This window comes from Aquarana catesbeiana, linkage group LG03 (assembly GCF_042186555.1).
Source record: "Aquarana catesbeiana isolate 2022-GZ linkage group LG03, ASM4218655v1, whole genome shotgun sequence".
NCBI lineage: Eukaryota > Metazoa > Chordata > Amphibia > Anura > Ranidae > Aquarana > Aquarana catesbeiana.
The window spans coordinates 383,974,388-383,989,308 of NC_133326.1; the positions used below are offsets into that span (position 1 = coordinate 383,974,388).

Genomic DNA, 14,921 nt, shown 5'->3' on the forward strand with positions numbered 1-14,921 from the left:
AGAGGGGTTTTTAAACTAGGCAATGGGGGGGGAGGGTCCACAGGTAGAGATAGTCAGCGCAGAACATAATCCAGAGGGTAGTATGTTAACTAAAGCACATAAGCCCAAGGTAAGTCCTAGTTGCAATCTTGGAACACCCAATAACAGGATAGTATGCGACCGGGCTAAACTACGTGGCATGTTCACCAATGCCAGGAGCCTAGCGGACAAGATGGGTGAACTAGAGATAGTGTTGCACGAGGAGGATTTTGATTTTGTGGGAATTTCAGAGACTTGGTTCAACAGCTCTCATTATTGGCTGGCAACCATTCAAGAGTATACCCTTTATCGCATGGATAGAGAGGGTAAAAAAGGGGGAGGGGTATGGCTGTATATCAAGAATAAATGTACATGTGAATGTGAGGGATTACATCACTAAAGGAGCTAGGGAGGAGGTGGAATTCTTATGGGTAGAGCTTCAAAGGGATGAAGCTAAGGGCAAAATAATACTGGGAGTATGCTATAAGCCCCCTACCTGAGGGAGGAGGGGGAGGCGGACTTCCTATCACAATATGGATTAACAGCAAGGATGAGAAGTTTTATCATAATGGGGGATTTTAATTATCCAGACGTAGACTGGGCGGAGGGAACCACGCATTCGTCTAAGGCTTGCCAGTTCCTAAATGTCTCGCAGGACAATTTCATGGGTCAGATGGTAGACCTACCAACTAGAAATAAAGATCTACTGATTACCAACAATACATACCTGATCACGGATGTGGAAATACGGGGAAATTTAGGAAACAGTGATCACAGGTCAATTGGCTTCAGTATAAATCATACAAATAGGAAACATAAGGGAAATACAAAGACAATGAATTTCAAAAGAGCCAACTTCCCTAAACTACGATCCTTTCTAGAAGATATAAATTGGGATAAAATCTTAGGAACAAAGAACACGGAGGAGAGATGGGTTCGCTTTAAGAGCATATTAAATAAGGGCATTAGTCAGTGCATACCATTAGGTAATACATTTAAAAGAGTGAACAAAGGTCCTTAATGGCTTAACGCCAATGTAAAAATGCATATAAAAGCAAAAGAGAAGCACTTCAAAAAATACAAGGCTGAGGGATCATCATCAGCATTCAAACTTTATAAAGAATGCAACAAGAAATGTAAGGGTGCAATTAGGGCGGCTAAGATAAAACACGAAAGACACATAGTGGGGAGAGCAAAAAAGATCCCAAGAAATTCTTATGTATGTAAACAGTAAAAAAAAAGAGGACAGACCATATTGGCCCTATAAAGAATGAGGAAGGACAACTGGTTACAAAGTATGGGGAGCATATTATTATACGTGATTTGTATAGCGCCAACAGTTTACACAGCGCTTTACAATGTAGAGGGGGGACAGCACAATTACAGTACAGTTCAATACAGAAGGTCCTGTCCCTGCTCATAAAGCTTACATTCTAAAGGGAGGGGGTGGTGGTATAAAAGGTAATAGATGCAGGGAATGATTTGATGGGGTTGGCTCAGGGACAGGTGTTAGATGGGTGTGGGATAGGCCTCCCTGAATAAGTGAGTTTTCAGGCATCTCCTAAAGGTGGACAGGTTAGGGGCTGATCGGACATATCGGGGTACGGAGTTCCAGATGATGGGAGAGGCTCTGGAGAAGTCCTGAAGGCGAGAATGGGAGGAAATGGTGAAGGTCTTGAATTTATTCTTCTCCTTAATCTTCACAAGGGAATCGGGGGGCTTCAGTAATCAAAACTGCAGTGTTCATCCTCGTGACACATCACAGGAAGCACCCTCATGACTAACAGAGGACAGAATTAGAATTAGACTTGGGAAACTTAACATTAATAAATTACCGGGACCAGATGGCTTGCACCCGGGGGGACTTAGGGAACTCAGTCAAGTAATAGCCAGACCATTGTTCCTAATTTTTCCTGACAGTCTACTGACTGGAATGGTACCAGCGGATTGGAGAAAAGCCAATGTAGCATCAATATTTAAAAAGGGCCCAAAATACATCCCTGGGTATTACAGACCAGTTAGCCTAACATCAATAGTATGCAAGCTCTTGGAGGGGATGATAAGGGACTATATACAAGATTTTAGTAATGAAAATGGTATCGTTAGCAGTAATCAGCTATAAAAAATGAAAAAAATGAAACCTTTAGCATGATTTTAAACCTCACAGCAAAAATGATGTTGCAGATAAATAATTTTTAGATTAAGCGGCTGCATTCGTTTTTTATGCTCTTTTTCCTTTATTTTCACCTGGTGATCAGGCCAGTAAATCATTTTTTTTCCCTCATCTTCCTTTAACAGATCAAGCTGTCCAGCAAACGTGGCAGCAAGTAAGCAGCGTTTTGGGTGGGAAAAGCCTTCAGTCCACGCCAAACCTTATTAATTAGTCTCAGATGTCCAAAGGCCTTTATATATGCAAGTTGACAGATGCTCATGGCTCCCTCTTTCACCTTTCATGCTGTGAGAGACTGCTGCTGGGTGAACAGAACACTAAAGTAGGGTATATACTAAAAGAAAATCGGAAAAAACGAAAAGAAAACACGATCATCCGATTTTCCTCGTTTCACAGCAAGTCGGAAGCGAAGAAGGAAATAAGCTATGGAAATTCTTGTACAACAAAGGCTCTTTTTGGTTGTTTATCGTTCTGATCATGCGCAGTCTTTCGTTTCTGATTTTTCTCATTCGAAAATAGTACACATTAAATGAAAATCGTTAGTTTGGTTCCCGTACGAGTAAGATTTTGTCCCTTCGGAAATTCTTACGATCGTTTCTCGGAACAAAAATGTTCACCCCATTTTCTTATAGTGTGTAAGGAGCTTTAGACCTCATGTGCATGGATATTTATTAGCTTAAAATGGAGGTCCGTCGATTTTTATTTTTATTTTTTTAAAAATAAGGACAATTACCTGTCCAGGGCGCCCGCAATGTCGGCACCCGAAGCCAAGCTATCCTTCAGGTGTCGGGTGCTGCCGCCGCCATCTTCGGTGAGGGAATCGGGAAGTGAAGCCTTGCGGCTTCACTTCCTGGTTCCTTACTGTGCATGTGCGACTCACACTAAGCAGTCCCTGCTGTCTTCTGGGACCTGTGTGTCTCCCAGAAGACAGCGGGGTGGGCGACAGGGAAGGCGCCGGAAGTGGCGTAGATACCCGCGGGTGGCTCGGGTATCTATGCCCGGAAGTGGAAGCAAAATACCTGTATTAGACAGGTATCTGCTCCCCCCTCCCCCCTGAAAGGTGCCAAATGTGACACCGGAGGGGGGGGGGGGACCGGAAAAGCGGAAGTTCCATTTTTGGGTGGAACTCTGCTTTAAAAGCCCTTTAGCATAAAATCCCCAATGCTTTCCGGCACCCGGGGAGTCACAGGTGCCATTTACAGACACCAATACATGTGAATTGCTGTATGTGACTCCACTTCTGCATCAGCGTTAACCAGCCCATGTGCGTACGGCGTATCTAAAAATGCCCCACTTTCACATTTGGGTAAACACTCTGTACGCATATGTGCAGGTAGGCACCGATGTACAAGCAACTGGCATTTACAAGTATAACGCTGTGTGCTGCTACTTGTATTGGCTGCTGTAAGCAGTACCTGTGAATCCCCAGGCGTGGGAAAGCACTTTAGAACTTTGATGCTATTAAATGGTCTGTGTGCACAAGGCCTAAAAGTGACAAGAGCTGCCTGTTTGCTTTGGGAAACCCATTAAGGGACAACTTGCTAGTTAGGAACAGTTAGAAGATGAGACGATGAGCAGGCTGCTTTGTTTGCTATAGACTTCTCTCCTGTAATGAAACTAGGTTTGTTTGCTGCCTTGCTACATAAAATTGCAAGACAAACCTATTTGGACTATTTAAGGTGTCCCTGTCTCATGCATGGTTTACCACTGCCAATGCTATTTGGGCCTGTTCCCCTTACTCCTGATACAAAACAGTGATAATCAGTTCTAGAGCTGTATTAAATATCTGGTTCTCCATTGAAAACCTTGTGGTTTTTCGCAGACATCTACTGTATGAATACAACACATTGGAAGGATATAGCAATGGACAAGGAAATCTCAAAAATGTAGAGCTGTAAATTACACTCAAATCCCCTAGTCCACTAATGAGACATTTTATGTAACCAATTCAGGTCCTGTGCATAGTATTTTTTCATGAATGCCCCGTTTGCTTTTGGGCTTTACATTTGCGGTACTTTTATTGTTCTTCAGAGAGCATATGACAGATGGTGAGGAGGCCTTGTAATGCCTTCTCCCCACCTGTTTTAAGCCCCTAAATGTCACACAATCGTGCCACAACCACATTTGACAAGTGGTATCATTCCTGCTGCAACCGTAAACCAAAGCATCAAAATACTCAGGTTGTTACTTGCAGTACCCCACTAATTCTAGTTGTCACTGACCAATGATAATCCACCTATGCCTTTCTGTGAACGCATGGGTAGGTCATAATATATAGTTGACAGCAAGGCAAAAACTTTGGAAGGCAATTCATAAAATTACAAATGCATGAAGTGCCTTTACCTACCCAGCGCTAGCAGTCTTCTGGTAAGCTCCACTGCTCTGTGGATATCGCCGAGCTGAAAGACTGTGTAACTGAGGTAATCTAGAACACCCGCTTTAGAGACGGTGACCGATTCTTCCCCTTCATCCAACAATTTTAGAGCTTCTTGCATCCATAGTACAGTATGATAATAGTCACTCTCGTGGTAAGCTATTTTTCCCATACCAAAGCAATCATCCACAGATAAAGATGAAACATATTTTGTTCCTAAAATATAAAATAAAAAAAGACAATCAAAAGCAGACACAATAAATAACTTGGCCTTAGCCATTATGAACACAGGGTTGGCAAGGTTTTAAAGTAATTTCATTGAACGCGGCTGTTGAGCAAATGTGTTTAAGCTTGTCACGTACAACATGGTCTAGATCAGGGTTTCTCAACCAGGGTTCCGTGGAACCCTAGGGTTCTGCACGAAGTCCCCAGGGCTTCCGCGGCAATCTACCCGTCAAGCACAGACAGCTGACAGGTAGATCGGGTCTCCGTTAACACAGGCAGAGTAGCGTAGGAAGCGTCTGTAATAAGTTCACTTTCATAACGCGCTCCTCCTCGCCGGCCCCTCCTTTCCTCCCGCCCACCCCAACAGCTTGAGACTTCACCTGGGATAGATGAGAAGAGAGATGAGAAAAGAGGAGGGGCCAACGGGGAGCAGCGCGACATGAAAGAGAAGACTTATTCCAGCCACTTCCCGCGCTACTCTGCTGTGAAAAAGTTTTATCCCTATTGTGGGGTCACCAGTACGGTATTTGTAAATTGAAATCATATCCACTCTCAAGCGTCTCTTCTCCAGAGAGAATAAGTTCAGGGCTCGCAACCTTTCTTCATAACCAATATCCTCCAGGCCCTTTATTAGCTTTGTTGCCCTTCTTTGTACTCACTCCATTTCCAGTATATCCTTCCTGAGGACTGGTGCCCAGAACTGGAGAGCATACAAAAATCACAAATGAGAGTTTACTACCACTGTAAATGGAAGTGCAACCTTCAAAGAAGCTCGGGGAGTTCAGCACCCTGTTATATTGTCTGGAAGGGATGCATGTGTCACAACACTAGCTGAACAGAACCATAAATCCTTTGAAAAAGAAAAGGACCTAAATGTAGCTGTGTATTTAGCTTTTTTTGCTTGAGATTTAGCTTTAAGACCATTTTAACGCTACGTAAGCCTTGAATAGGAACATGTGTTTAACACTATGAGGATAAACATGGGTTGCACTAACCTGGCAATATTCCTTTTGCTATAACATCAGGATCCAGTTTGTAAGTGTCTTGGAGGCGCATTAATGCTTTGGCTGCTCCAGTTTCATCTTCTTCACTTGGAAAGAATTCCCTTTGAAAAGTGAGGTTTGCAATAAAGCCTGAAACGCAAGAGACACACAATGATGAATCACTCACAACCATGTGACTATCTCTACATGTGGAGTACATGCAAAGACACAGCTACAGATATAGTAAATTATGAACCTGCTTAGAGAACAGAAAAAGGAAACAGATTTAAAAGCCTTAAAAAAACACTGCCAAACAGTTGGAAGTAGTTATAGAGGCAAAACATTTATTACCTTAATGCATTCTGTGCATTAAGGTAAAAAATGTTTAGGCATCAGTATACCCAGGGCTTTTTTTCAGCAGGAACTGAAGACCTGAGCCAGAGCACCACCTCTGGCTCAGGTCTTCTGCTCCCTGCTCACCACTATCACTTGGTAACACTGAAGTCCAGCTTCTGCATTTAGAAGTGATAGCTCATCTCCCAGTAGCTCTCACAGATCAGATCTCCTGTGCAGATCCCACTGAGTGCTGGACAAAGACAAGGGAGATACAGAACAGGTACCCAGGGTTCAGTGCAGTCATGGGCAGGAGAGGGTGCGTGGTAAGCTGCACCCTCTGTTGTCTCAATTTATTCCCCGGTGACCAGTTGTTGATGCTCCTACTGCATGATCTCCCTTGCAAGTGACTGTAGTATAGTATAGTATGTTGGGAGGTACTGCAGCCGGATAGGAGTTTCAGCTTAATATTGCAACAAAGGTAAGACATATGACAGATGGTGGAGCTTTTAACCTCCTTGGCGGTAATCCCGAGCGTGACTCGGGTCTGACTTTTACTATCAGGAGCGGTAACCCCGAGTCACGCTCGGGGTAACATTGCAGAGCATCCAGCGGAGCCCTTACCTTCTCCTGGGTTCCAGCGATGCCCTCCACTGTCCTCGGCTGTGCTCCGCTGTGATCGCCAGCACGATCACAGCATCTCACTTCCTAGTTCCGTTCCCTGCGAGCAGCAGCGGCGCACGGGAGCGGAACTAGGCGGGAAATTCAAAAAGTTCAAAAGTTCAAACACAATAACACACATATAAAAAGAGGTGATACAGTGTAATCTGAGAGGATTACATTGTATCATCTCAGATCTCACTGATACAGTGCCCCTTGCCCCAGTGCCCCTTGCCTCCAATAAAATATTGAGAAGAAGGAATCCAAAAAGCGCCATTTCGCTACAAAATCGCCTTTGGAGCAGTTGAATGACAGCGACAGCGACATGGAGTTGCTCCCAGAACTCAGGGATAGTGAGTCGTGGGGAGATTTGTCATCTGACACTGATCTGACAAGTGACAGCGATGACAGCGGTGATGATCCTGCACCTGACATCAGCGATGTGCGCATTTGGTGCCCTATTGAGTGCGATACGGACCAGGTAGCTCCCCCAAGATTTCCCTTCACTGGATCACCTGGGATGAAGGTCGAAGTTGAGCGTGGCAACCCTCTGGCATACCTGCAATTATTTCTCACAGAGGAGGTAATTGAAAAAATTGTCATAGAGACAAATCGCTACCAACAGCAGCAATCCGCTACGCTGCATGCCAGGTTTTCCCGAAGCAGAAGGTGGGAACCGGTGACTAAAGAGGACATCTGGCTGTTTCTCGGACTCATTCTTCAGGGGGTGGTGGGGAAACCACGCCAGAAATGGTACTGGACCACCAACAAGTTATTGGCCACTCAGTTTTTTGGTACTGTGATGTCCGAATACCGTTTTTCCCTCATCATGAAATATTTTCACTTCACTAACAATGAAGAGTTTGATGAGGCCACGCATCCTGCGCCCAAGCTAAAAAAAATCTGGGAGGTATGCCAAATTATTGGGAACAATTTCCAGCGGGCCTACGTGCCAGAAAGGGACGTCAGCGTGGATGAGAGTTTGATGGCCTACAAAGGACGCCTAAGCTGGATCCAGTATATTGCATCCAAAAGAGCGCGGTTTGGCATCAAATCATACATGCTCTGCGAGTCATCCACCGGGTACATATGGAACTCGGTCATTTACACCGGTAAAGGCACGAAGTTCAACCCCAGGTACAGCAATTATGGGATGGCCACATCATCTGTCCTTACACTGCTGGAGCCATTACTGAACCAGGGATATTGTGTGACCATGGACAATTTCTATACGTTGCCGGAACTGTTTGAGGTTTTGATCCAAAACAAGACGGATGCCTATGGTACAGTTAGGCCTAACAGACGTGACATGCCATCTACGTTTGGAAAGAAAAAACTAAAACCCGGAGAAATGGTTGCCTGGCAGAAGGGTAAGATGATGGCAATACGTTGGCGAGACAAGAAGGACGTGTGTCTCATGAGCACTGTGCACAATACCTCCACTGCCACGGTCCACACAAAAGGTGGGAAAGATGTGCTGAAGCCGCAAGTCGTGATAGACTATAATTGCACTATGGGAGGTGTCGACCGAGCCGATCAGGCAATGACCTTTTATCCGACTATGCGGAAACAGCAGAAAAAATATTACAAAAAGATTTTCAGGCATCTTCTGGAACAATGCCTTTGGAACGTTTACATCTTGTACCGAGCAGGGAGTGACAGGCCTCTTGTTCATGCAGATTTTATCTGGAAGGTGGCTGAGCAGATTTTTGCCAAACACCAGATGCCATCAGTAGATGTGAACAGACCTGGACGACGTGCTGTTGGTGTTGCCAACCCAGAACGCCTAACAGGTCGGCACTTTATGGACTATATACCGCCAACCGCAAAAAAGGCAGCACCTACCAGGATGTGCGTGGTTTGCTGTTCACACAGAGATGACAAGGGAAAAAAAAAAAAATCAGAAAAGAAAGCAGGTTCTATTGTCCGGATTGTGACGTGGGACTGTGTGCTGTACCTTGCTTTAAAATTTATCACACTCAGGATGTTTATTGAATTTTCTTTGTCTGACAAATTTCTTTAGTTTGAATTACATTATTGAATAAAATTATATTATTTAAAAATTTAAAATCATGATTTTTTGTTTCAAACTTTATCACATCTGGGATGTCTACTAGAGTCTTGTTTGGTCAGGTTTAAGTAAGTAATTACTAAGAATTGCAGGCCTATAATACATAGCATCAAATTTCCATGCAAAATAATTGTACCGCTTTCAGCACAAAATTCCAGACAGAATCATACCGCCAGGGAGGTTAAGGAGGGGGGGGGGGAGATGAGGGCAGTGGAGGGAGGGGGTTGTATGCAGAGGGAAGAGCTACCATTTGATGCCATTTGGCAGGTATGTGTGTGTGGCGGGCATGGGTTCCTGCACCTATTCTCTGAGAAAAAAAAAATCCCTGAGTATACCCCTTAACACCCCCCCCCATTTACTTAGCTGAGCTCCCATTCGATCCAGCTCCATGCTCGGGTGTAGCTCTTCTCTCTCCTCATTTCCTGGTCTCGCAGGATTTGCTGAGGCGGCAGGAGCCACTGGCTTCCGCTGTTGATTAAAAGCAGTGACGAGGGAGCAGGAGGTGGGGCTGAGTCTATAGACGCAGACAGCGAGGCTCAGGAGCAAGCCTATACAAGTGCCCCCATAGAAAGCCACTTCCTATGGAGGCACTCACCAGAGAGGACGAACCAGGAGAGCCAGTAGGGAACCCTAAAAAAGGAGCTTCAGGGTCACTGCACAGAGCAGAAGCAGAGAAGTACAAAATCTATTTTTTTTTTTTTTTTTTTTTTTTTTTACAAAAAACACACAAAGCATTTAAAACCACTTTAAAGCAGTATTAAACCCAAAAAACAAAATCTAATGTATTGCAATTTAATGTTTTTTAGCTGCATTCTTCTTTTTTTTTTTTTTTTTTTTTTAAGGATTTGTTTCCTTATTTTTAACCTGTGATCTGGCCAGTAAGCATGTTATTTTTTAACTTCTGTAGCACCCTCTACCAGAAGGTAGGTGCTAGTAAGGGTTATTTTACTAGGTTGTTCAGCACAGTCAAATTTAGGCAGGCCTATGCTGCAAAGCTAGGCCTGTCTGTTTTGATCTGGGGGGCGGGGAGTGGTTAGAGTAGCAGTGAGTATGACCACCTGTGCTCCGGTTCTGAGGCACCTCCCCTGCTTCCAGGGTGAATGTTCTGGAAGAGGAGGTTGGGCCTAGAGCTGGAGTGGCAGACAGCACATGTGGGAGCCCTGACCAATCCCTAATTGGTGTTGGCAGGGGGCGGGCCTCCTATATAGGCTGAGGTGACATGCTGCTGGGGAGGAGTAGTCGACTGGGTGACGTGAGGAATGGAGTGCTAGACAGCCGCAGGAGCACACCCCCATCTGGGGGGGGGGGGGTGTAGCGATCGCAGGAGGAGGCCCGGGGAGAACTGTGAGGGAACATTGCCTCTACACGGTCATTGGCAATGTCTGTCACCACACGATCGGTGGCAGGGAACTCCTGGAGCAGAGGGGCAGGAGAAGCTGTCGCAACACATGGTCCAGACAAGTTCCTCATCAAGGACTCAGGGCTAGAAGGTCGGTGAGCTTTACCACAGTGGGTGGCTGAAGGTCTCAGGGAATCTGGAAGGGAACTCTGCTTCTACACGGCCACTAGCAGAGTCCATTATGCACACGGTGGATGGTGAAGAGTCCTGGACCAGAGAAGAGACTGTGGGGAGTTGTGTCAAATCAGTGTGGCCGGCTGGCACATGGTTTGCAAGTTGGACTGGCTGGGAGCAGTAGTCCATTTCCTAGAAAATGGACTCTAACCTACTAGGCCTCTCGGGAGAGGTTCTGTAGGCCTCAGGCCTAGTAGCAGCGAATCACCAGAGCCAGTAGAGGGGCTTATTCAGAGTGAGTTCTTCATACCCATTAGAAGAGGATGTGCTATATAATAAGTAATTATAAGTTGTGCAGGAGGAAACCAGTTGTGCAAGAGGAAACAAGTTTTGGGCAGGAGGTGAAAAGATCTAAGACCATTACTTTTACAAAGTGATGTTTCTATCCCTCACATGGTGACGGATGGAGAACTCTTAGGAACAGTAGTCTGCATGGAGATGCAGAGGGAGCAATAGTCTGCATGGAGATGGAGAGGGAGTAACAGTCCGCAGGGAGCTGCAGGAGAAGATTTCTACTTAGTCAAGTATGCACATTCAATCTTCAGGCTCCAACTATGATCAAAGTATACTGAAATCTGTAAATATGACGGCAATGATTAATTCTATGGGCATCCCATATCCCAATTCCTATCCAAGTTGTACCCCCCAATAAAACAAAAAACAAAGCTTGCAAAAGACTGTTCATTGCCTCTGGAAAGGATGCATGAAGTCTGGCAGTGGGGTGATTTGACGGATTGTTTGTTAGTTGTGCTAACACCATGGCTACATATGGAGGTCCCACCGAGATCTGCCTTCACGGTTAACCCACTGGCAATCGCCCTTAGCAACTGCAAAAGCCAAGGAAGACTTCGCCTGTTTTGCTAAGTTTTGGGGTACAACTACGGAAAAAGACTATGTTTGCCCTAAAATTGACTTTTGCCACATGCCGTTGCCCATAGCAACCAAATGCAGAGTTGTTGCCAAGTGTCGTTGTCCATGGCAACCGTCCAGGATCAGCACTGCCATCACACCTCTGCACTTAGTTTTAATGGACACTCACTACTAAGAAAAAGCCCTGCAACCAGTGACTGCAACCTTGTGTTATCACCCGTGGCAACCATGGCGAGCGATCGCTCCTCGGATTACAAGTATGTCTAGCGCTCTGCATGGCACGGGCATTGCTCACTGCATTGCAGAGAAGATAAAAATGTTGTGACTTTATTAATCCTGCTTAACACAGTAAAGGGAATTGCAGATATTTGCCACCAGGTGTCACGCTGGCGCACACTGCAAATGTCTGATTCCAGTGAGGAAGAATGGGAGACTAGGGGAATTCCCTACCTGTTGATACCTCACCTGATACACTGGAGGAACCAGGCACCAGCATGGACCCCAATGCCTTCCAGCATAAATTTTTACAATCAGCCATCCACAACTCAGACCAGGGCACCCACCTACAGACAATGGGCTATTAAGGCCCTAGATGCCTGTGTCCTGCCAGAAAAAGGGAAAGTTAAAGAGCTGCCCCGGCTCTCCAGATTCCAGCGGGAAGTTCAAAGAAGGATTGCCTTGGAGTGGGGATTTGATTATCCTTATGTCCCAACCCAGACCATGAACATCATTGATAGTTCATGGGACAGTGGGAGGATGACATGGTTTGGGATTTTCTGCATGTTTCCAAGCCGCTCCGGGTGCCAGAAAGTGAAGTTTGGGCCCGGTTCAAGGACATTAAGCAAGAATGGTCCTGGTTGTAAAGACAGGTCAGTCTCAGTCAGAGGGGAGGAGGATGATTGGAGGAGGTTGCCAGATCCCCGGTTCTATGTGTGAGGAAGGACTGCTGCGTTGTGCAGCCCACATGGAGCCAGCCACCAAGACTGCAAGTACAGTGCAGGGTTTGGGTGGTTTTCCCCAATGACACTTACAAATTTTACAGGGATAGCTTCTGCCCACCACCCAGGGTGCCCGGTGGAAGGCGATATATCATGGACACTAGGGTGTACTGTCCCTGTCAAACCTTCACGCTACCTGACATTCGGGAGGGGCTTCTCCAACAAGGAGCAATCAGAAGATTTTCATTTACTTTGTTTTACTATTGGCACGTCTGTTTAGGCTGCACTCTGCAGGAGCTCTCTTAGACTCCTTTTGAGGGAGTGACAGTACTAACAGGGAATTACATGCCACTTCTGGTGTTTTGAAAAGAAAATGTGTGTGTTTTATTCACCAAGTGGAGAATTATAACCCCCTCTATCTGGTGAATACTGTATAGTTAGTGTATATTTAGACTGTGTGTGTTTAGTCTTCTCTTAAGTTCGTAAGAGATGGGACGGCTGTCCATCTCCATCGTGGGATAACAGATGAAGACCTGTGGTAGGCAGAGTATTCCTCCCATGGGAGCAGTGCTTTGTCTCCGCTTGTATGGAGATAGCTACAGGGACCTGTAGGCTAGGTGGTGTTTATAAAATGTATAGTGTAAAAAAAAAAAGAAAAAAAAAAATCCGGAGGAAAGGGCTAGATCTAGGTGTATAGTTTCTAAGGAGTTATCCAAGCATTCCTGCACCTGGACATGAACCTGTTCAGCATGCAGTTGAACTGATATCAGGGGGCATGCAGCTGGCATCCTCCAAATGTAATTCAGGTTCTGGAACACTATGGTGTATGGACTGCTCCTCCATGTCAAAATAAAACCAGCTGGGGAAGCCACATCCCCTGGTGGAATTTCTCTCAGGAAGACCTAGAAAGGCAGGTGCAATGGGAAGGTCTCTTCAACTGTAGGGGCTCTAAAAGACCCAAGACTGGGGTCAGCAGGCTAATCCTCTAGGAGTCTCTGAATTCTAGAACTAAAGTAGAAGACTGCGACTCCTCAAGGATAATCTCATAAGATAGGGCAGATATAGTGTCTGTGACCAATGGCTCAGGAGCCGATAGGGACGTAGGCATAGAATCTGCAGGGGAAGGCATGAGAGCATGCTTAAAAAACTCTGTGGTCAGTGCCAGCAAGGAACTAGGTGAAAGAGGTGCAAAAGCAAGTGTCTTGAATGAGGAGTTAAGACTCTTATTACAAGATAACAGGATTCCAGACTGCAGATATTGGCACCTTCAGAAATCACAAATATTTCTGTAACAGGGGAGTATGAGCTGGGGTCACCCATTGCAATGGAACTATCCCCCTCTGTGTCTAGAAAAGACATGTGGTGATCGCTCAGAGTATGAATCAAGGCCTCAGGTACTCACAAAACCCAGACAGCTGGTAGCAGGTTAGGGTCAGATGAATGGAGGTCAGCACTGTTAACTGTGTATAAGCAATAGGAAAAGATGAAGGACTGGAGTTTTATGTGGCTCATTCCAAACTAAAAAGCAGCGGTGAGGGGAAATACTTTCTCAGAGCAAAAAGTGGCAAAGAGTGCAAAGCGTGCCTGGGACATGCCACCCAACAGATGACCCCAGTGGTCAGTCCTCCAGCCTTAACTCCTTCCCAGTAGAAACCAGTGGACAGTGGGAATTTTAAGTGTGCACAGTGATCGAGCGAATGAGGTAGTTCCCAGTGCACAGCTGGGTCAACCTGCTTACAGAGCGGTCCATCAGAGACAGGACAAGCTCTGAGGCAATGCAAACAGCTCTGGACCTAAAAATCTTTACACAGCTAACTTCTTATCAGAGTCTGTAAAGCACCTTACACAGAAGCCCAGTGACCTAGGTTCATTTCCAGGCTAGTCCTGCAATGTCTAGAAAAGTGGGGTTCGGATGCACTCCAAAAGCCAGGGTGAAGATAAGCCACATTGGATAGCTGCAACGGTGTAGAAAATAGTTTTGATTAAGGAAAAGTGAAGAAAAACAAAAACACTAGAAAAACATTAGGTTACCTTGGGTGGGCATACAGTTTCATTTGTAGAAGGCTGAAGAACCTCAGAAGTAGATATAAAGTGGTGATGATAAAATTGGGAGAGTCTAAACAAATATAAAAATTGTCATAAAGCAAGTTTCAATTTAGCAAATCTTTTAAAAACTGCCACGATTATTTGGCAGATGAAACTGCTTAAGCAAACATCCACGTTTCATCACGCCTAGAGGTTTACACAGGCAGCTGCAAAAGTCTGATTAATTTAGAAAACACAATTTATAGCTTGAAGATAAAATAAAGCAATAACAGGAAGAGCCTGCACCTAATTTGAACTAATGTATTCAGCTTAGGTATTTACTTGGCAGCCGTTGCTGTAAAAATTTACATTGTTCTGGTGTCAAAAATAGAGAAATGTGAAGTGTTGAAAATATAAAAATATATTCCCCTTTGCTTCACACAAAGTTAAACTAGCAACATATTAGATGGTTCATCAATCTACTGCTGCATAAACATGCATTCTTGTAATGCCGGAGTACGTATGCTTATGCAATGAAACATGCCAAGTGTCAATCTGATCTTGATAGAAAAGAAGTACTTAGCTGAGAGAATCCAACCCACTCAAATCAACTCTTTCCTACGCCCAGGCTGCCTAAAATGAAGATATCCAGACAGCAGTTGTTGTCGGAAGCAGCCAACT

At 45.0% G+C, this 14,921-nt stretch overlaps 1 protein-coding gene across 4 annotated transcripts in view; it reads right to left on the reverse strand.

Moving 5' to 3' along the window:
* P4HA2 (prolyl 4-hydroxylase subunit alpha 2) overlaps nucleotides 1–14,921 on the reverse strand; it is a 178,091-nt gene that overhangs the window by 74,818 nt on the left and 88,352 nt on the right. For all 4 annotated transcript variants that reach the window (XM_073620678.1, XM_073620676.1, XM_073620677.1 and 1 more), the window contains 2 exons: nucleotides 5,783–5,920; nucleotides 4,536–4,778 (listed from right to left, as the gene is read on the reverse strand). In XM_073620678.1, the coding sequence (XP_073476779.1) occupies nucleotides 4,536–4,778; nucleotides 5,783–5,920 (381 nt within the window). The remainder of the gene's footprint in view (nucleotides 1–4,535; nucleotides 4,779–5,782; nucleotides 5,921–14,921) is intronic.